General features: G+C 31.6%; 1 protein-coding gene across 1 annotated transcript in view; it reads right to left on the reverse strand.

Annotated features, from left to right (window-relative positions):
- Positions 1–4353: 4353 nt before the first annotated feature.
- The window catches only part of LOC139512270 (integrin alpha-4-like), a 39751-nt gene continuing 20310 nt past the window's right edge, over positions 4354–23794 (reverse strand). Inside the window, exons 11-21 of the mRNA XM_071299769.1 lie at positions 14833–15018; positions 13910–14119; positions 12182–12348; positions 11666–11803; positions 10186–10685; positions 9104–9281; positions 8509–8634; positions 7301–7429; positions 6167–6256; positions 5309–5434; positions 4354–4847 (exon numbers count right to left, since the gene is read on the reverse strand). Of these exons, the coding sequence (XP_071155870.1) occupies positions 4710–4847; positions 5309–5434; positions 6167–6256; positions 7301–7429; positions 8509–8634; positions 9104–9281; positions 10186–10685; positions 11666–11803; positions 12182–12348; positions 13910–14119; positions 14833–15018 (1988 nt within the window). The 3' untranslated portion in view covers positions 4354–4709. The remainder of the gene's footprint in view (positions 4848–5308; positions 5435–6166; positions 6257–7300; positions 7430–8508; positions 8635–9103; positions 9282–10185; positions 10686–11665; positions 11804–12181; positions 12349–13909; positions 14120–14832; positions 15019–23794) is intronic.

Genomic DNA, 23794 nt, shown 5'->3' on the forward strand with positions numbered 1-23794 from the left:
ATATAATCATATCTAATTCATAAACCATGTTGTATTCCGCCTGTCTCTTCTGTCGAGCAGTCAGTCAGGATTCCTGGCTACCATTTTACTCATTTAAAAATTACAAAATATATACCCGAGGGCCAAACCCCAAATCATGTGCAAATATTTTCATGGAGAAATAAAATTAGTGTAAGCATATTTGAGATAATTTCCTCTGTCATGCAAATGGCGAGATGGCGAGATCTTTTCTCTGACAAGTCAAAGGGATAGGGTGTCACTTTGGTTGAAAGTGGGTGTATAAAAGGCGGGGGCGGTTGAGATCTAAAAAAAAAATGTTTAACCCCTCCGCATGTTTGCGTCTGTCCCAAGTCAGGAGCCACTGGCCTTTGTAAGTCTTGTATGATTTTTAATTCTAGTTTCTTGTGTATAATTCGGAGTTTAGTATGACGTCCGTTATCACTGAACTACTAGTATACATATTTGTTTAGGGGCCAGTTGAAGGACTCCTCCGGGTGCGGGAGTTTCTCGCTGCATTTAAGACCCATATTGGTGGCCTTCGGCTGTTGTCTGCTCTATGGTCGGGTTGTTGTCTCTTTGACACATTCTCAATTTTATGATGATTGTTAAATCGGGCCCTTGGCAGCAATTCAGTGTTCTTTTTGAACGAGCTTTTTTTTTAACTGTCTGGTTCTATAGCACTTAGAAACCAGCCCCTGGACCACTTCGTATAGAAATTTTAGCTTCTGGCTTTAGCGTCTTGTCTGTTTGTCTTGTAGTTTCAGTTTGGTGAGCGTGTTTGAGACGCAGGCAACTTCTCTGGATTTGTCTCCTGTTATAAATCTCGCAGGTGGTCACTGTATTCTTTCAAGCTTATTGGTGTTGGTAGATGTGTACTGGTCCCATACTATTGACCATATGATATACCATTATTGACCTGACCATTGAAATATATGCGGTTTTCTTGGATTCCGATAAACAATATTTCACATTTCTTATCAGGAATCCTAGTGGTAATTAATTTGCATTTTTGGCCACGTTGGAAATATTGGTAGTCCATTTAAAGTCCTCGTTTAGTTTTCTGGTTCCTTCAGATTTTATTACAAAATAGCGCATAATCAATACAGCTTTGATATATAGTATACATTAACTAAGTGACTCATTTAGAATAATTTTCCACTTCAGTTTGTTTTGTAAAGTACAAATATGATATGACAAAACATTTTTTTTTATCTTCATTACTCATGCAGGAGCCAAATATGTAAAGATTGTTCTTCTATTTACTTCTTGTACTAAAAGATCATTAGATAATTACATTCTTTTCTGAAATTTTCATATTAAGATTATAATATTAAGGAATAATGGGTGTCAAACCATTTCTTCCATTATACATTTAGTCCAAAATTTGCGGCCCAGGATAATATTAGTGTAATTCTTATCGGATTTGCATATTAGGGAATATGTTGATGTGATTGGTCGAGAGGACTTCCGGTTGCCGATCTGGACGTCGGTTATTTTTCTATAGACGACGTTGACCGAATCTCTTTTCGTAACCAATGTAAACAAGATGGCGGCGATAATAACACCGACGTTAACAAATTTTATTTTCACTGCACGTGAATCACATAAGCAACACGACGGGTGTCGCATGTGGAGCAGGATCTGCTTACCCTTCCGGAGCACCTGAGATCACCCCTAGTTTTTTGGTAGGGTTCGTGTTGTTTATTCTTTAGTTTTCTATGTTGTGTCGTGTGTGCTGTTGTTTGTTTGTCTTTTTCGTTTTTAGCCATGGCGTTGTCAGTTTGTTTTATTAAATATTTACACTAAAAGACAGTTCCGGCGTTCCATAAAATTTGGTTAAATTCTGAATGTTCTCTTTTTTCACCCTATAAAATGAAATACAATTGATTTCTTGACAGCTTCAACATATTAAGGAAACAGATTTATTGTGTATGCAACACAACTTTGACATTAGAATGAGTTATTTAATCTGTGCTAAATTACAGACAATGGATGACAGATTTAAATCAGTTTAAGCAGACTTTTAGGGTAAACTTGTCAGGTTGTATCAGTAGTAAAACTAACTGCTTTAATCTTATTACAATGTTTCATTTAATAATCTTTAAAATTAATGAGGTATAAGAAATAATTCCTTTAATAACATGAAAAGTCATTACTTGATTCTAATTGGGTACTAAAAGAAAAACACGCACTAATGTTAGTACACACAAATCATCCAAAAGTTGTTCAGATTGTTGCAATGTTCCTCCAAAGGCGACAATACTTACATTTTTTAAAATTTAACACTTTAATCAATAAAATATAGGAATAAACAGTTATATGTGATATTAGTACTTTATAATTCTGTTGAATAAATTGAAGGAAAATGGTGATATGACCATTTTTATTAGAGCTTATTCATTGTATCCTATTGTACGGAATGTTAACATTTTGTTTGCTTAATCTGTACAAAATGACATAGATATAAGAAGATGCGGTATGAGTGCCAACGAGACAACTCTCCATTTGATATTTTCATTGATATGTTTTATAAGTCAAGTTGGTTTAGATTTGCACTAAATGTTTGGGATACGGAACTTTTATTCATCATTTACCTAAAGTTTTAATTGATATTTATTTTAACAAAGAAATCATATTTTGATTCATAACTTTGCATTAAGAATAATTGACTTAATAACATGTGTTGTAATTAGCTCATTTAATATAAGATAAAAAAAAAAAATCAAGAAAAATATTGTTATTTTATTAGACCTAGGGTTCTAATTTGCTATTTTGTGAACAAAGAAACACAAATTTGAAATAAAATCAGTCATATGATTATACTTGATATATGCACCAGTTGGGCTGAAACATTGTTAATCTTATCTAATCACAAGTTTTTAATATATATTTGAATGGAGTTACAAGCCATAATAACAATTATTAATTATCTATAACGTCTATTTAAATACAAATGTATCAGTTAAGTTAACAGACATTGGTTATACAAAAACAGAGGTATTAGTAAACTTAGTTTGTTACAATAGTTCTGATTCATCTCCATGTCCGGCAGTAAGAAAATCAACTTTTGAACTTCACAATGTATTGACATGTTATTTCTCAAATAAAAAGCAAAACAACTCTCATTTTGCATGAAAAAAAAAATCTTCTTTTTACCAAATTCTTTACATTCCGAAGCATTCCGATTGATGCCGGAAACATATTATGAGGTCTGTTTGCTTCTTAGTCGCCACAAAAAATCACAAAAATAATGAACTCCAAATAAAAGTCAAAACGGAAAGTTCTTATCAAAACGAAATATTAATAAACAATAATAATAGTTACAAATTTTGGTATTTTGTTTCTTAACATTATTCAAATTTCGTAAGGGAAGAACGTTAGCTTAATACATACCATATTATCATTAGCAAAAATGTATACAGACAAATATGGGGAAAGTTAAAATATCAAGCCACAAAATATCATAGGATAGTTTGAGGGCACACGACAAAAGACACAGTCACACTAAAACACGAAAAAAATAAAGAAATGTAACTCATTAATATGTCGTTTAAAATTATTTAAAAAAATGTCTACTCAGTTTGTCAACCAGTAAATGTTCAAACAAATTGTGAATAATTCAAACATAAACTAAGAGAGATCAACCATAAAATATCAACGTCAGCCAAAGGTAACGATCCAGTTCCTTTCTCCTCACCCTTGGCGGATTCAGGTAGAATTTCGGAGACACAAGGTATTGAATTTTGTCGCTGTTGTAAATTATTGCCTTCAGTACATGTAATAAAAGCACCTTAAGGATGATCACATGTAAATTGAATAATCACGTGCTGATCGTACAACATGTCTTTACCCACAAAATGTAGAGCGATATGTGGTGACAATTTTAAAGTTCTAAATCAACTAATTGGAGTGCCTTGGTACGTTTCTCGATCAGATGTTGGTATTAAAGTATATATGTTCCGTTACTGCTTTACGTACTTTGTAAACACTAGACAAAACTTTTTTATACATCTACACTGAAGAGAGTTTAGTGATGCCATTGAAATATTATTGTGAGGTCGGAATGGGCGTGACTTTTATCGTCTGGAAGATGGCGCAGCATTTGATGTCATTGTAAGCAACAACACACTATCATAGAACAATTATACGAATCAAAAGCCAAGTAGTCTCGACAGATTAATAGAAAAAATATGTAAATATCCTTCTACACAACGCTGTGCCTCTGCAATTACTACAATCAGATTAGCTCGAAACCTAATTCTGGAAAGCCAAAATAATGAAAAGCATTCGAGAACCTGTACAATGCGGAAAGCTTGAAGACGATTGTTGTACGCTGAAGTCAAGGAAAATATCTTGTAAAGCATGGTTTATTTATACTCACTTTTTTTTTATACATAACATTGCAACAACATAATATTAAATTAAAATAAATTAAAATATGTTCACTTATCACTCATACAACACATTCGCACAAAACAATCGGCAACAATCACTCAATTCAATCTGAAGTATGTATTGTAATAGGATTTCATCAATTTCTCACATTTTTGTTTAATAATAAACAAAAGCTTAAAAATTTCAAATAATACATTCATCGACACAACTAAATCTAATTCATAAAACTGATTTTAAACAATGCTGAAGAACATATTTTCCATCAACATAGACCATATCATGGTTTTAATGTATGCCATTAAACATTAAATTAATCATATGCTAAGTGTTACTTCATCGTCCTTTGGTTTACTAAGGCGACTTAATCTCTGGGTCTTCCTTTGCTCATGAAAATTACTTTGTCGTTTCCATTTATCAATTTTATCCTTTTTCTCTCTCTTGAAAAAACCACACTAAAAACAAAACAAAATCTGATCTTTTAAACCATAGATAATTATCATACAAGTTGGAGGTTTAATCCACGAATTCCTCGAAAAAAACTGTACCAAGTCAGCAATATAACTTTCTGGCGTTCATTTGGTTGGTAACGCTTGATTTTGTCAGTTGTTAAGTATTTTTCTTTTTTGATTTTAACACAGATGATGGTATTTTTGGTTACACTTGTTAATTTTTCGCAATTGCGCTTTAAAAAAATCAGATTCTATAACGATACAATTTCTTAATGATGTGTATCAACCCTTGACAATTAAAATACAACTGTCTGGAAGGCCTCATATTCATTTTTATAATTCTTGACAATTAAGCTTCTTTCGTGAATGAATGTCATAACAAACGTTTTACAAGAAAATATATTGATAAATAAAAGTTCATCAAAGTTTCTATGTTTCTCATGTGTATCATACAGGAATATTACCTTCCACAAAAGAATACCAAGAACTATAAATAACACAACGCCAGCAATTACACTGCCTACGATTATCCAAAGGTTTATTTCCTGATCCGGTGTTACTAAAAATGCTGGATATATAAAACTGACAGTCTATAATAAAAAAAAAAGATATAAATATATTGATCAAATCCTGTTTCCATTTGAATATGTGCTATTTGAATTTCAAATGCGCATACAATGATTACGTTATGTATTTTTATTTATCTATAGCTTACGTTTTTTTCTCGTTTGTTGTCCAAATGTGTTTATATTTAAATTGTTCATGTTTTCGTTTGTGACGACTTGGATGTTCCAGTTAAAGAGTGTTAATGTATACTTTTAAATATATCATCAAAAACAGAAGAAATTTTAAAGATTTTGACGTTCTTTATATTGCTGTTTGACTTCTTACCAGTAATATGTACATGCTTTCATTCAACTTTTTAACTGAAGTCACTGCTCTACGTTTCATGTAAATAAAAATGGTAAACAAATCCGTTCGTATGACCTCGTTCATGACTAATTATCCAACACCAGTCATTACTGAGTATTCTGCTGTAGTCATGGGTAATACAAATGTGATGAAATCGACTAAGTCCTTTTGTGGTTTTCCGGGGGTTAATTATTCTAAATCATCTTTTATTGTGTAAGTAATGTGTAATGTTATGTGTTGCTATGCATCTTTATTTTTTCTTTCGATACAAATGCTATCTGTTCTTCTTGATTTCAGGTTTCTATTATATAAATAGTATCTATCATTCATTTGTTTAGATAAAATGAAATGCAGTCACAGAAATCCTTTTTGAGCAACCATTATATGTTATATTTCTTAAATGCATATACCTTGGCTGTTTTATTAGCTTTCAAAGAATCTGGAAATTCTGATTTTAGTGGATTAATAACTGCTGTTGTAAAAAACTGGAATTCGTTTATCTATATGAAATAAGAAAACATATTGTACTGATAAAACTGTTGTAGATGACTAAAACATATACAAACTGTAAAAGCACTCATTTTCTTTTATCAAGACATCAAAAAATAGAATAAAATGAGAAGTATGTGAGGGCGTCGGCGCACATATATATTCAGCAACATATAGTGTTAACAAAAAAAAAACCAAATACTTCGAAGTAAAAGTGATTTCTTTCCAAAAAGTAAAGTTATCATGGACACTGTGAGTTTTTCATAGACTTTCCTAAGTAATCTGAGTGTTAATACATCAGTAGAATTTTGAATATTTTGACTACTCCTTAAGATCTTTTTCAAGCAGATGTTCATCATGTTGATAATTTGTTTTAAGGTAAACACGTATGCATAATCGGTGTGCTCTACTAAAAAGCAATTCGTGCTTCATATTATGTTGATGTTGGTGTTTACTTGATATCTTATTTACTTAATATGATCCAAGGATGACATTTATGAATATTGTTGTTTTTTTCTATGGTCGGGTTGTTGTCTCTTTGGCATATTCCCCATTTCCATTCTCAATTTTATTCCTTATATTTATATCATTATGTATAAATTATTCGAGATATAACTAACGGAATGAGCGTGTTTCTTCTTTTTAAGTAAACAATTACTTTAAAGGATTTTTTCTCTATGATTCTTTTATTCAATTTTAGCACTTCTAGCGCACTTTGTGGCTATTAAATTGTGCGATGTACAAACCATGTAAACGTAATTGATGTAGCTAACTATGGAAAGAACCAAAAATTAACATATTCACGGCGATTTGAATTCGATATTTTGCTTCTTGCAAACTTAGTGAAAGTAAACGCCTTTTATAGCTGACTATGCGGTATGGGCTTTGCTCATTATTCGGTGACCTATAGTTGTCAATTTCTTTGTCATTTTTGTCTCTTGTGGAGAGTTGTCTCATTGGCAATCATACCACATAATTATGAAGAAATGTTGGTTTACAGTTATCACTTACCGAACAGTTGTTTTAATAGAGCTATAACAAAATACTAAACTTACACTGTCTATATTGAGTGAAGATTCTGTGACATCGAATTGAACATCAATCAATGTATTTTCATTAGGTTTTAATGTCTGAATAAGACACTCTACAACGACACATTTTGGATCATTTAATCCTATACAATCCTGAAATAATAAAGAATAGAAATTTGAATGAAATGCTTAACAATTCAATTATAAGCTAATTGTTAAAAATGATGGGGGATGTACAACCAGCTCTTTATTCTTAGGTTTGATGATGTTTGTTAAGAAAATTCCAGGTACAAGACCAACTTTCATTCGAAAAATCATTTGTGTATTAGATATTAGTATGATTCCGTTAATTGTATTGGCTGACAACAACTGTCCGGTATGATGTTAAATGTTTCAAAAGTTTTTTTCATTAGTTTCTGCACTGTGAAAATGTTACGTCATTGCGTAGTATAATTTTAAACATGACAAATGAACATATCGATTTAACGTGTTATTTCATATTCTAAACATTCAAATGTAAGTGAAGAAAATAAATATTTTTTTGTTTCACGCTTTTAAATTTTGAGAGTTCACAAAGCACATTTGTGCTTATATAAAATGTTTTGGTCAATGCCTTTACATTCCATTTAACTAAAAACAATGATCAGTTCTTAAACTGTGGGTTCATTTATTTTCAGGGATACCATTTTTGCGGATTTATGATATACATGTACTGCATTTCGTGCATTTCTCGATTTTCGTCAAAGTAGTTAGACAAGTCTATAGAAAATTCTTACTTTGTTGAACATTTGTGTTATTATATAAACACGAAATATACGAAAATTGATATCCCATGAAAAAAATAGAAAAACCAGATCCTCTTCCTGCACCTCACCTAGAAAGATTTGACACCACTATTTTTTTAATTTCTGTTTTGAAAACTAAGTGTTCAATTCTAATTGTAGTTATTGACGCAATAATCACAACAACAGAGTGTTGAGAGTCTATCAACAGCGACTATCTAAGCGATTAGTGTACACATTTAAACAAATAAACAACATTGTAAAACGTTTTATCTTTTGTTAATAAGTAAATATAAACAAAACGAGTGTACAAATTCAAACATCAAACTCAAAATATGTATTGTTATCCAATAATCAAACCCCTATAGCTGGGTTGTTGTCTCTTTGACACATCCCCATTTCCATTCTCAATTTTATCCCTGATATAAAACTGACATACTAATAACTTACTGCTTTCTTCTGGGCACCAACAGCGTTGTTTGTTTGAGCTTCAGCCGATACTTGCATTTTCAATCCAACATGGAGTCCAGGGACTAATAGAATTGTGCAATTTGACTTTTGGTCTTTAGATATTATCTGATAAGTAGAAATAATTCAAAATTAAATAAAAAAAAATCTAAACACAAACAAGAAAATATTTTACCATGAAAAAATTTCCAGCTTATAAAAACAGAACTTCTATGTTCAAAATTAGAATAGAAGAAATTACTGAACCGTTTAGGATTCATATAATGTGCTTTTTTCTGATCACATTGAATTATAATTACGTTAATGTTGTGTCTTTACATTCACATAAACATTCCAATTTTTATTTTTATCTATACGGTGTAAAAATGTGCGTATAGTTCGTATGTATAATCTTTACAATGGCAACTATAATATCTTACTCAATTTTAAAGTAGAATTTGGTTGTAGAAAAAATACAAAGAGAAACGTGATACTTACAATTAATTATTTTGTCTATAGTAAAGCTCGGTATTGTTGGTGCAAACAAATGTTTTATGACTTTACTTTCTTCAAATACATATAAAATAGAAATACTAACCTTATATGCTTTTGTCTGTACTAAAATGTCGGTGGTATCGGTGATTGCAGGAATGGCAAAAAGGACTTTTGACGCAAACAATGGACTTGGTCCATTATTAAATATATCGTAAGAATGTGAGAAGGTTCTGAATGTATCCTTTGTTTCAGAAACACGTGACTGTTCAGGGGTGCTTACTCTGAAAATAAACCATATTAATATCAATATAAATTCAGAAGGTGTAATTCACTTAGCTGAATTATAAAAATAAGACGGAAAATGTAGCATGTGTAGGGTAAATAGGCAAAACGACAGTAGAACATGTCACCTAAACATTACTCATTAGAAAGGAACGAACATACAAACAATTACAATCATACAACGAATAATACATGATAAATTTGGCCTAACTTAGTACTATATACTGAATATCTATTAGCTAAATGTTCACACAAATTTTGCTTTTCAAATAAAAAATATTCCAGGGTACATTATAAGATGTTTATTGTCTTAATAAATTGCATGACCAGTACTCTATCCTACATTGCACATTATAATTTATACTGAGTAGTCATGAAAGTAAAGTTAATGTTATAGTAGACCCACACGTAGTCTCTGGCTGTTGGTAATCCTCTTTTAATATACAAAGAATTAAAGATGTTGTTCCTTTTTTTATTAAACGAAGTTTAAAAGAGGATATATTAAAATGAAGTTAAAAAAAGGCCAAGTCCATTGATAATTGAAACTAAACGAAAAGAGCGACAATATCGAACAAAGATATCACTGAAAACTTAGATCGAATGCACGTTTGAGCATATATATAACCTGTTCTAAAATTAAAAGTAGTTCCTTTATTCTTCATGCTATATCTTTGTTCATATTAACTGTACGTACAAAATGACGCTATATTATGCAGATATCATTATTTACTGTTATGTCTGTATTAGAACAGTCCATTCTAATAGGTTATAGAAATACTGTTGAATATAACCCTGAACGAAATGCTGTTGAATTCAGAATCTGACAGAAATGCTGTTGAATATCTACTATGAGCTAAATGTGTTTAAATACATACCCTCAAAGAAATGCAGGTTAATACATACCCTGATATAGCCATATCTGCGGAAAATGATACATCTTGTGTTTCTGTGTCTGTATTATCTCCAGGGCTTACTTCATTTCCAACTGCTGACGCAGTGACAGTTAATCTAACATAAGGCAGCAAATCGCTATATGTGACATTTTCAGATAGGGCAGCCGATGTAACGTTGTACCTTAGACGTACTGCACCGAACTGTTTCTGATATAATACACTGTTTACGTCGCAATGAACCACTGATTTGTTGTTAGCATCCATTGCCTTTGCACATGTGAGCTGTACCGATCCATCTGTTAACAGAGGTGTCGCATCAAGGAATAAAGCATTGTCTGAGGAAATATCTGCTATCAATCTTACACCGAATCCAGGTTCTCCTTTGTTAATAATCCTAACTGTAAAACTATAGTCTATTGTTTGTCCGTATATGATTGATATCACATCTTTCGTTATGTCAACTTGAAGATCAGGAGCACACACTCCACTACAACCAGTCATGAAAGTTGTCTAAAATGGAGAGTACACGAGTATTGATTAATTTGTCATTAAATGGTCACGAATGAGAGGTATGTATTACAAACATTCAAAGATGTTTTAGTTTGTTTTTGTATTTGATTAGTAAATTTTGCTGTCATTAAACTGATTATTTGATTGGTTGGTGTTAACCGCCAATTTTCAGTACTACTGTGCTTTTTCATGGTGGTCATTTTTAGGAAGCAAGAGAGAACCAGCTACCTTCGTTTGGAAAACAGATGATTCCATTCAACTGAGATTACAATCGAGTGCACCTGTCTTGTGCAGGATTCCGAATTACAACCTTAGTTCTAACAGGCTAGTGATTTACTATTTATATTCTTAGACCACAGGGCCACTAGAGTATCCGTTGCCATGGTACTTCATTACATATATCATAAAATTACCGGCACCGTTTATACTTCACCAGATATACGCATTTCTAGAAAACAAATCTTCAATGCTAACAGGCGCTAGCAACATTCAAGCTTGCTCGACAATTGATTACGGAAAGCATGTGCCATTAAATACATCAATATACAAAAGTCGGCAAAGACAAATAAGAAACTTACATTAAGCAACTACAACAAAGTTTACAAAGGTATTTTAAAGTAAGGGCACGTAAAATTCACATTCTTATCCATTATTGGTCTTATCACATCTATATGTGCCACTAGTGGAGAGGAACGTCATATATATCCGATGCATCAGAGCTCCTATCCGGTTTATAATTTTGTGTTTCAATCATCTTTATTTTCTGTATAAGTGTAGTGTCTTTCGGTCTGTACTTTTTATTTTGTCCTTGGCAATGCAAGCTATAATGCTGTTTTTTTTTTCATTGCAGTGGATTTTAATTTCTTTTTTATATACATTCTCCATGTTTTGTATGATAAATAATCGCAACAAGAAAAGGTGAACTTCCATAAAATTTACTCGAATAGATATTGTTTAAGATTTTATAGTTCAATTCATACCCCGTCGGTTATGGTTGTGGGTGTATTGGCATCTTGTACTGGTTTGACTACGCCACCATTTGTAGTCTCCGCAAGTTGAAATTGTGCTTGGAAATCCAATGATATAGCTATTTGACTAAAAAAGTCCCTTGATGTTGACTACAAATAAATATCAATCGAAAATTGTTTAATATATATAAACCAATAAAATTTATATTCACATTTATAAAACCAGAACCACTTTATCTTAAAAAAGTGATTCAACAGTTGCTGTTTTATTACATTGAACTTGATAATAATTATGCATTATAGTTTACCACAATTAGTTTACCACTATACACATGTTGGAAAATATAGAGTATATATATATTAGACGGGTGGAACAATTAATTGTATACTGGAGAATAAAACTCAGTGCAGTGAATTTCAGATTAAACTAAAGAACAAAGTTCCGTCGTGAGCTCAGTAAGCACAAAATGAACTAAAATAAATTGTAGAAATTAAATAAATATAACTTGATAGTTGTTGATACCATACCATTACTCTTGCATACACTTCATCACATGTCTCGCCACTTATAGAAACACTGATCGGGTTACTGTTGAAAACACCTTTATGATTGGTTGTTCCCTTGTATAAGTCCACACGGCGTGTTTTACTTTGACCAGTTATAGTAGTATCCGCGTTTAGCGTATAATTCACTCCTAAAATTTAAAGATATTCGAAAACAGCTTTTTTTTGTTGGCATATAGTAATTAAGATTAGAACACAATAATGACTGCTGAACCACACTTTTCGACATTGTTACCTACTATGAAATTAAGAATAAAAATGAGGAATATGTCAAAGAGACAACAACCCGTCCAAAGACAAGACAACAGCCAAAGACCACCAATGGGTCTTCAACGCAGCGAGAAAAATCTCGCTCCAGGAGTTGATACCTATCTGGCCCCTTAATAATATTATGAATTAGTTTAGTGAAAATGAACATCACACTATCTCCAAAACATATAAATTAGCTAAAATACAGTTAATATTTTGAGAAAGAAAGAAAAACGCAAACTGTAAATCATTTCCCATGTTCCGACGACGAGTTGTTGTAAGAACCTGGTACCTCGTTTACATTTCTATAAATAACCTTGTTTGGGAAATTCCAAAATACGGGTCCCTCAATCTGTGCATAATAAAACAATGAACATTCATTGTTATAAATATTTTGCATCATCTTCTTAGATAAAAATTAATAAAAAAAAAATTGATCTATTTCAATTACCTAAAATCTTTAATTTTCATATACCGCGGAAAATTAAAATATGGATCCACATAAACGCATGTAACAATCTCAAACCCATATCGTATAATGGACCGGCTTAGTGCCGGCCTATAAAAAACATAGAAACAAAGGACAGATGCTCAAAACTTAGGACAGTCGCATAATGCGGCAGGGTTTAACATGGTTTGTTAGATCTCAACATTCCCCCTATACATCTAGTCGATTTAGAATAAAGAAAAGCAAAGCAGAACAGAACAGAAGTCCGAGACCGATGACAAAATAGGTAACAAAAGAAACTAAGCAAAATGACAATGATACATATTTTTACAGGAGGACGAATAGGGGTCGTTTGTACTTTTAATTCAATATTGATTAGATTGTCTTGTTTTAAGTGTAGTTGGTTGACTCCAGCATAATCATATATAAATGAATCTAGCGTTAAATAATGACTTTTATTCTTGCTTAGTATGTATTTATCAACCATAAAGAGGTGGGAGATGAATTTCATTTCATCATAACATGTACAAAAATAATAAAGCTACGATCAAAATGTTTAATGAAATCTCTAGTATTGTTCCCAATTTTAATTCAATGGGTAAAGTGAACAAATTTGATTTTATTTTGTCTGTCTGCCTGTCTGGGTTTTTTTTTTTGGGGGGGGGTTGTTTTGGTTTTGTATTGGTTTGTTTAACCAGTATCAATCCTAATAGTATTGTTAGTATTTTAAACTATTAAATTCTTATTCTTATTATTATTTGATAAATAACTAATAACATAGTTAGTATGAATTAGAATAGTAAGATGCTAGCCTTCCGAACCACCCCATATGTAAGTTTATATACAGATTTTCAAGTCTTTATCATATCTATCATACTATGTCAATAATGAAAACAAATAGATACACTTATGTCATCAAATTACGGAATTAAAGAAAGTTGTCAACATGGTGGGATGTCTGACAGTTACTGATATATTGTTATCTAAACGCTTACTTGTTGAAACTGGGACATCCGTTCCAGTATAACTGAAACAAACGCTGACTGTTACACATGGATTATCATTAGACGGAGTGGCGCACTGTAACCCTGCTGACGTCAGAGGAATAATTGGTGGGTTAAATGTTACCCTTGATGTCATGGTGATAACTGGACTTGTTCTAAATAAAAATGTAGTATCGGATTGGAAAGCTCCTACAGCTAAATCTGAAAATATGATTTATTATTGACTACTAGTATACACTCCGATAGTTCGCTTCAATTATCTTGGCCTTCTTATTCAAGACCACGAGTCAAGTAGAAAATTGAATAGATAGATCAAGCTACCGAATGTTAGTAAAAAAACATAATTACAAGTAATCTTTATTTCGTTTTTCATGTTTATTCGTTTGATAAACTCGACGATGTGAGGTCCTATGCCAGCATTAAAACCAGTAAGGATATAAAAAATACCGTTACAAACACACTGTGTATGTTTACACAGTAAATATCAACACATTTGCAGATTTCAAAAACCTTAACGTCATAATTTTATAGTATACACCAACAACTTTGTAATGTTTACTTATAACACGTCAAACACATTAATATTCAACATGACGTTATTTTTCTTGTGATGAAACTAGATCAGTTTTTTTCATTCGATTCGTTGTGTGCTCTCATCGAGCATTATTTGTCAGGTTATAACCATTTTGAATGTTACTTTGCAGTTGTGAATTATTATAAATACTTTTTTGTTAAATTGCATGAAAATCACTCATTTATTTACAGATGTTTCATTATAATGTGCAAATATTTTATATCGGGGTTTAAATACTAAAAAGAGTTTGTCTAATTAAAGAGTTTGATCCTAATTCTCTATAAAGGTGGCCGTTCCGAACTATTAAATAGTACTTTCAACTTAACTCTTAAAGACATACCTGCGTATTTGTTGTTATCAATATCTAATGGCCGAGAAATGTATGTTCCAAAAGATTTTATTCCATTGAACGACGTCTTGGCAGCAATCCGCTGGGAATGAACTTCATTCATTCTACCAGACTTTCCATTAAATATATAGACCGCTCCAGCGCCTTCGTCCTCATTTGGCGCTCCAATCGCAATATCTATTGGATACAAAAAAATATTGGCTACTATTATTTTGGTAAAATATCTTGACAGATATATAGTACTCCTGCGGAAGGCTCAAATCAAGCCAATTGAAGCATATTTTCAATAATCATTCGTACTCGGAGGGTACCGTAAAGCACTTGGTACAGGACATTTTAAGAAAGAAACATTAATATTTTCGATGATCCAAGATTAAATCCCTAATATATTTGAAGGCTGTCTATTAACTGATGGTCCCATGTTTTGATTTAAATGTTGCAATCGCCCAATGATGTGATTTTTGTGTTTTTGCATAATAATCAAGGTGCATATTATTGAAAAGTCTGCATCTTATGAATTGTTTTATTTTCTTTATAATCTTTATACAGCAATAGCAATATAACTAATCCTAACCTGAAAATATTGAACATTATCAAACTACCCTTTATATACATCATTTAACGGGACAAAAACCAGTAAGGCTACGCTGTTGCAACATATTTTGGTTTCATTTTTTTTTTAAGAGACAGGAATTACATATAAAAGTAAAATAATAAAAATACCATAAATAAAAAAGTCCCTTTACAAATGAAAAATCAAAAGCTCAAACATATTAAACGAATGGAAATACTCCCCAAGCTAGCACGCACAGTCATCTCCTTATGTAGAATATGGTGGATCAAATCTAGTCCCACCAGGTAGCTGAACCTCTCATTTGTATAACTGTCGCAAAAAAATGCTTTATATTGACAAAAAGACAAACAGACATATACATGTGTAGGTAAAAATGTCTAAAACTTGAGTATAGTAGTCTATCTAGTTTTATTATCTTGATCACTATAAAAACAACAACTATGTTTTCTTTTTTATAATATATTTAACCCGGATTTATTTTGTGTCAATCAATGTTTGACCTTTGAACAGTGCTATTGCCTTTATTTACATTTACGTTATAAATTAGCCTATGCGTATTTATTTATTAGAAAAATTATTCAGATAACCTTTGAAATAGGACAAATGTGTAAATGTTCGGTCACCTTAATTCAATAAAAACAGAAAACATTTAGTTTCCCGAAAACCATACACAGTATACCAATATTTAATAATTTTTCACACATCATTTTACAATTGATATTTTGTATTTACGTCAGATGCATGTTTCGTCTACAACAGACGCATCAATAACGCACGAATCAAAAGAAGAAAAAAGGCCAAATGAAATACGAAGTTGAAGAGCTTTCAGTACCTATAATTCCAAAATAATTGCCAAATACGGTTTAGGTAATATATTCCTCAGTTAGAAAAGCCTTAATATTTCAAAAAAAAAATTTCTATTTTTGCGCACCTTTTTGTAAAAGAGAGTCATCGAATCAAATTTGAAACAGCCTTTCCATGCTTTATATTTTTTTATAATATCTATTGAATCAAACATGACCAATGGCATCAGCTTGGGAGTGTCCTTATTTACCTTGCAGTTTAAAAGTTAGATACCATTTCTTGGCATTGATACACACATTGTATCAACTTATTTTTAACTCCTTCATTGATATTTTAATAATATTTATCAAGCGAAAGCAACGAGGAAATTATAAAAGAGATATTTCTATAAACAACCAGGATAACAACATGCAGCTAACGTTTTAATAGATTGAATTTGAGGTTGTGATTTTAAAGTCAGAGAAACCGGAATGTTTTAAATCAATTAGTAATGTGATCAATCTTTTTTTTAATATCGTTGAACATAAAGAATGTGAAAAATCTAGATTTTGATAAATAGCAAGCAGCGAATTGTTGATTTGATTTTCTTTCAAACGAAAGTCAAATGATCGTACATAGTTTTAAAAAGGTTTTAACATGTTTAATGACATGCATTATCCTTTTGTTTGAGAATGGTTGTGACTCTGTATTACTTTTGACTATCTTTCACAAATTATTTTGTACTTCTGCAAAAGATTTGGAATGCACTTACGCTTTTCAATTTCCTCTAAATAAAACCGAATATTTAATGAAACACTAACATACGTATATTACACATTCACTATCTCAACGGGGGAAAAACCTTAGAAAACCGGGTGTTGGAAAATATTTGAAACATGCGTAATCGTATAAAGGGGAAAGTACAGTTTAGTGATTAATGACCGTTGTTTTTCAGACTTTACAGATGATAATATGTTAAGTTGGAATTATTTCTTAAATGATCGCGTGTGAATCACAAACATCTACACTGAAGGGTTTTCCGAGTCAATGTATCAAGTGCATTGTAAGGGATATCGTAATTGTTAGTTACATGGTAAATTACAAATCAAAAATGTTTTAGAACCTTGTGTTTATAAGGAAATGTGGGATGTACGTATAAGATGAAAAACAAATGACCTCGTCTTTAGTAATGCTCGGTGGGTCTCTTCCCATATATTGTATACCATGTATACACAGGCGTGCAAGTGGTATCTGTAACTTTTTTATGTCAAATATATATATCATTATGATGCAATTTCACGGATGCAATTTAGCAATTGTATATATCAATTTTGTAATACACGTTCATTTCCTATTCAGATGTCTGCATAATCTATGTTCAGATCTTACTATATCATAAATGAATCACGAATCCTACTTGCTAAAATCTCACAGATAGATGTCATGATAGCTTGGATTAGTTATCACAGATACCAGGCTTATAAATTGATATACCAAACGCGCGTTTCGTCTTCTGAAGACTCACCAGTTTCGCTTAGATTGAATGCAGTTAGTTTGAAAAAACAAGGACAATGTTGAAGAGCATTGAGGACCAGAAATGAATATCAATGGGTTGTGATTTTCTAATGGAATATATGAATGGGTAGGGGTTTTCCCTGAAACCGATATATGAATAAGTTTGGTTTTTTTTCCAAATCCAAGTTGGACGTCGGAACATCAATTTGTAGATTTACCCCCCTGAAAACAGTAAAATCTAGTCACGTCGTCATGCGACCCCCACAACAGGTTATCTTTAAAACTAAAATGTATCCACAGTACACGGTAGCCCATTCCGCACTTTAATTTTTCTATGTTCAGTGAACCGTGACAATCGGGGAAAATCTCTAATTTGGCATTACAATTAAAAATATCATATCATAGGGAACATGTGTACTAAGTTGCAAGTTGATTGGACGTCAAGTTCATGAAAAACTACCTCGATCAAAACCTTTAACATGAAGCGGGACAGACGGACAAACGGACGAACGAACGAACGAACGGATGCACAGACGGACGCACAGACCAGAAAACATAATGCACATAAATGGGGCACAAAAATGAGCAAACACAATATGTTACGAGCATCCGTTTTTAAAAAAAAATATAATAAACAAATACTGATGTCAAATTGTTCTAAATATCTCAAGAAATATAACAAACCAACTATTTGATTTTTTAGGTTGTGCATTTAATCCTGGATGCAATTTGGGTACTCCTTATCACAGATCGTTTAGACGAACTTGGCTCAACCCCTTTTTCTTTGATTCAATATGGTTTCAAAATTACATCGGAAAAACTATATAGTGAATAAAAAAATAAACACAGAAAGGAAACGTTGGTCTTAGTCATAAATAAACGTAGGTGAAAATAAAAAATGTCAAAATAGTTGCTATTTAAGGAACCAATACCAAATACTACAAGGATTTTTTTTATTTGATACAAACTTCCAAAGGACTCGATTTGAATATTTTGGGGTTTTTTTTTCTGGATCCACCACTTTATTAAATATATTAAGTATGTATTGATTACCTTAGCTGTATTTGGCAAAACTTTTAGGAATTTTGGTTCTCAAGGCTCTTCAACTTCGTAATTTATTTGGCCTTTTTAACTTTTTTGGATTCGAGCGTCACTGATGAGTCTTTTGTAGACGAAACGCGCGTCTGGCGTATATACTAAATTTAGTCCTGGTATCTATGATGAGTTTATTTGCAGCTTTCTTATTCATTTTGGACTTCTAAACATTTTATCGCATGTTCTTCTGTTTGAAATCAAATTATGATATTCTATTGAAAAACTGGGGTCAAATGAGTGCCATCAAACAAGTTACGTAATACATACGTATCTTTATATGATTTTTTTTTATCATATGTTGTCATCTGTCTTCCCTATCATATAATATAAATATTTAGATATTTTTTTATTAAATTACTAGTCAAGCATCTGCCATTTCTTCATTTGATAACATTCATCTCCCGTTGACATTTAAATAAGATTAAGATATGTACATAAGTGGATTGATTACCAACACTGTATCTCGTTGTTAGTTTCCACACAGGTGAACAAGTGTATACATTTCGAAATAAGGCCATGAACTTTTAAATGCGACTTGTGATTTAATAATTCTAACATTAGAGACACGGGAATATTCAGTTTAAAATCCAATGTTAGTCTCTTTGTCATTAAATAATTACGTGTTGAGATGTAAGCCTCACTTCTAAAATTTTAATAGATTGTAATTTATTTGTAAGATCCGAAAATGAATATTGATAATTCAGTGAAGTGCATTTGTGTACTATATATATGGAATGTTTTTTTAACATGTTGTCATACCAAACATTGTATTGTAACATATTCCGAAAAAGTGGTCACATGTGACTGTTCAAACATGGGTTTCCACATAGTTCCGAGACATATACCAACCAACACAACGGTATTAGATTTATCAAGAAACAATATAGCTTTGCTACATAATGAAACATTCATACAGTTGGCTAAACTTCGAACATTGATCATTCACACATCAAGATTAAGATACATTGATGTGAATGCGTTTAAAGGCCTTGCGAACCTTCAAACTCTTGATCTCAGTGCGAACTTTTTGGATGTTGGGTCGTTACCTATGTGTGTGTTCAACAGTACTCCTTATTTACTAAATTTACAGTTATCCGATAATACATTCTCTGAAGAATATCCCGATAACTCATTAAGTTTTCTCTCTAACCTACAGAGTCTAAGCATCAATGGAATTCGAAATGGACGTTTTGGTGATGGTTTTAAATATTTGAAAAAACTTAAGATATTGCATTTTAAGCCATGCTTCATCACGCATCTAACAAATGAAACATTCTTAGTGTTCGATAATTTACGTATAGAAGACATTGATATCTCTTGTGCAATTAGGAAAGTTGAATATGGAACACTTGCTCCTTTTAAATCACTCAATGTATTAAAAATATCTCATAATTCATTAATACGGTTATCGGATTTGATACCCATTCTTATACCGTTGAAAGACAGGAATATGAGCGAAATTGATTTGTCCTACAATTATAGAGCTCGTACTGGATCTGACATCTTGACACCTGAACATTTCACAATTCTTGGTCAAATTTGTGTAAAAAGCTTAATACTAGCAAAAAATCAAATTAGTGTTATCAGAACTGGTTCGATTTCTGCCATAAAATACAAGAACTGTTTAGAACATTTAGATCTTGCGCGGAATAGCATATATGGCGACACAGGTTCAGCGCTTGAATTATTCCAGCTGACAGGCTTAAAAACAATAGATATATCACAACAGGACCCACTTAGTCCTTGGAATGTCGGATTGCTCAGTCGTAACACATCCAAGTTTTTGATGTTCCCATCTAACAATGTGTCAGAAGTCTTTAAGAGGGGAAACACTATTTACACTTATCCTTTACCGCCTAATTTAGAGGAAATTCATGCCGAACGTTTAGTTATAAAAGTCTCACATCTTGCAAATGTTAACTTTACACATGGACGTAAATTAAGAGTATTAGATTTAAACTGGACTCCATGCAACAGTTGCACTGGACTTTTACGTGGAATTGACCATCTTGAGATATTTAAAATATCTGGATTCAATTGTTCGTTAATTGATTTATCATTTTTTCAGTCATTTAAAAAACTTAAAGTTCTAGAAAGTCGAAGCGCAAATTTAGGTCGTGGTTTGCTAGAGGACAAGGATGGAAAAATTCTGAAAGGACTGTTCGAACTTCAACAAATTGATTTTTCAGCAAACCAATTTAAATATTTGAATCCTTCATTGTTCAGATCTCAGTACAAATCGTTATTAAAGTTAATTTTGTCAAGTAATATTCTAACAGAGATCAATATAAAGTTTTCCAAATTTTCAAAACTGAATTACATTGATTTATCAGATAATAGAATTAGATATTTAGAGAGAGGAACAATAAAAGAATTAGATATGCTGAACATCAAATCAATGGATAAACTTGAACTGCTGATACAAGGCAATATGTTTGAATGCAACTGTGATTCTTTGCATTTTATAGAATGGCTTCATTTTACAAATGTGACGCTAGACAATGGTAGAAACTACTCGTGTAGGTTCTTTGACGGAAGCTATAAAACAACAGCATTTGCATTCCAAAATTTGCATGACTTAAAAACAATGTGTGTTTCCAAAGTATGGCTGATTTTCTCTGTGTTATTATCAGTTTTATTGATAATTATAATTATAGCCAGTGGTATAGCATACAAATACAGAATAACTCTTCAATATTGGTACCTAACTATTCGCCGGAAATACCGCCATTATTCTAAATTGGAGGGTGAGTCAAAGGAGTATAGATATAGCGCGTTTGTGGCGTATCACAATGCAGACTACAAATGGGTGTGTGGTCCACTAAGTTCATTTCTCGAAAAAGAAAAGGAACAATCTCTGTGTCTCCATCATCGTGATTTTTTACCTGGTAACCTAATAGCGGATAATATTGTTGAAGCTGTCTCCCAAAGTCGAAAAGTTATTTTAGTGATAAGTGAAACATTTCTGGAAAGTTCTTGGTGTGAATTCGAACTTGATATGGCTCGAATGCAAATGTTTCAAGAAAGTCGTAATATGTTGATTGTTATTTTAGTCCAAAATATTCCAGCTAAAAGTATGCCTAAATCTCTTTTACGGATTTGGAACAAAGTTACGTGCCTAGAGGCATATGATAGTGATATTCTAATTGAAAATGACAATTTTGAACATATATTTTGGAATCGTTTATACGAAGCTGTACTTTTATGATATTTGTTGCTTAACTAACTTTCTTTGACATTAAATGGTCCCTTTTGGAATACTTTACTTCATAACTGAAATAAGTAATTCAGACTTAATTCAGCGTAAATAGTGTAAATATAGTTGCTCTTTCAAATTACAATTTGCTTTCCACTTTTGAAATCAACATCCTGACTTGATAGCAGCTCAGACAGAGATGCATTAAACAAATTTCCATGCACAATTTATGAAAAGTATCGTTCGTTTGAAATAAGTACTGATATTTATGATTGCCAAATACGACCTCAATAAAGTAAATTGTACAAGACCAGTACAGAAGTTTAAACTATTTATCTCCTTAACTTACCTATAAAAGAAAAAAGGATTGCATTCATGTCTTAAAGTATATAATGTTTCAATTCAAATACTCCATTCGAATTATTTATACTGTTATCTTTTCATCTATTTTAGATCGTTATTATAATTATAACATTAAAACTTGTCGTTAAGCAAATACAAATCACTCTCAATCATTAAATCTACGTTATACCTATAAGAAGTACTACTTTTTCCCTTTTTAAAATGAAAATTAATTCATAGGTAAAACAATTTCAATAGAAAACAAACATATAAAACTTCAAATTTTGTCTGACAAATAAGGGCCAGATTTATATTCATATCTGTTCTGATATTCACGTAATAACTGCCGTTATACTATAACATTAATACTTCATATTTATCGAGTAACCTATCCTCACTGTAAACAATCTTAAATTACATTTGCATAAGATCCTTTGTGATGAAACTTACACATTATTGCAATTTTCAAGTTAACTTGCATTGTTTATTTTTAAATATATTTTAAGATGTACATTTTTACTTGGGGAGGTTTTGGAATTTATGTTAAATGTTCAGATCCCTTGGGTTTTTTTTTTGTCTTGTCATACAATACAATGTAAAATAGTTTGCCCCATAACACCAATTTATCTTTTCATATGAGTCTCAATAGCTAATGAAGGGTCTTTTGCCAAAATTTAAGCAGATGTTTTCTTTTTTTTTCTTAGATTTAAGACCCAAATAATACGTAATCAAATATAAGGTAAAGGTTCGAGTCAGCTATTTCTCGCCATGTTTAAAAATCATATATCTATCAATTTTTTTAACTTATTATGTTCCTTAACTAATACTCTTCTGACTAAAAGTATCAATTTTAAATTTTTGAATTTTTGAATTTCACAAACCCTCATTTAAATACATCCTTAAAGCATGTTAAGATTAATATGTCTTGTCTGTTTGATTAATCAAGTTAATGTTAACTTTAATCCTTTCTTTGCTTGTTTATAACATTGTTACAATAACAATGTACCCTTCAAATGCACAACTTCTCAGGACATTTTGATTAGATCAAAATCATGTATTTACCTCCTCAAATGTTAAATAACACAGTCTTATACCATTCAAATCAAAAAGTAAATATGTAATCATATGCTGAAAAATCTGAAGAATAAACAAATTCCATTCAACGTAAATAGAATTTAAGTTAATAGACTTAAATTCAGTTATCGCCGGGGCCACTCACGGATTGTGTTTCATGTTTTAGATTTACCCAACATGTGTGACGATATATTCTGTGACGTCATTTAGTCCTTTTTAGAATTTCCTCGCAGCAAGCAAGCTGTTTAAATTTTGTAAGCGGTAAACTTGAAAACCCGCCCTCCCACTCCTTTTTATTGAACAAGATACTGCTCTTTTGTATTTATTTTTCAGGTTTGTGTCAGTGATAGTGATGATACAGATTTGACTGATGA

Source organism: Mytilus edulis, chromosome 2, assembly GCF_963676685.1.
Source record: "Mytilus edulis chromosome 2, xbMytEdul2.2, whole genome shotgun sequence".
NCBI classification, from domain to species: Eukaryota; Metazoa; Mollusca; class Bivalvia; order Mytilida; family Mytilidae; genus Mytilus; species Mytilus edulis.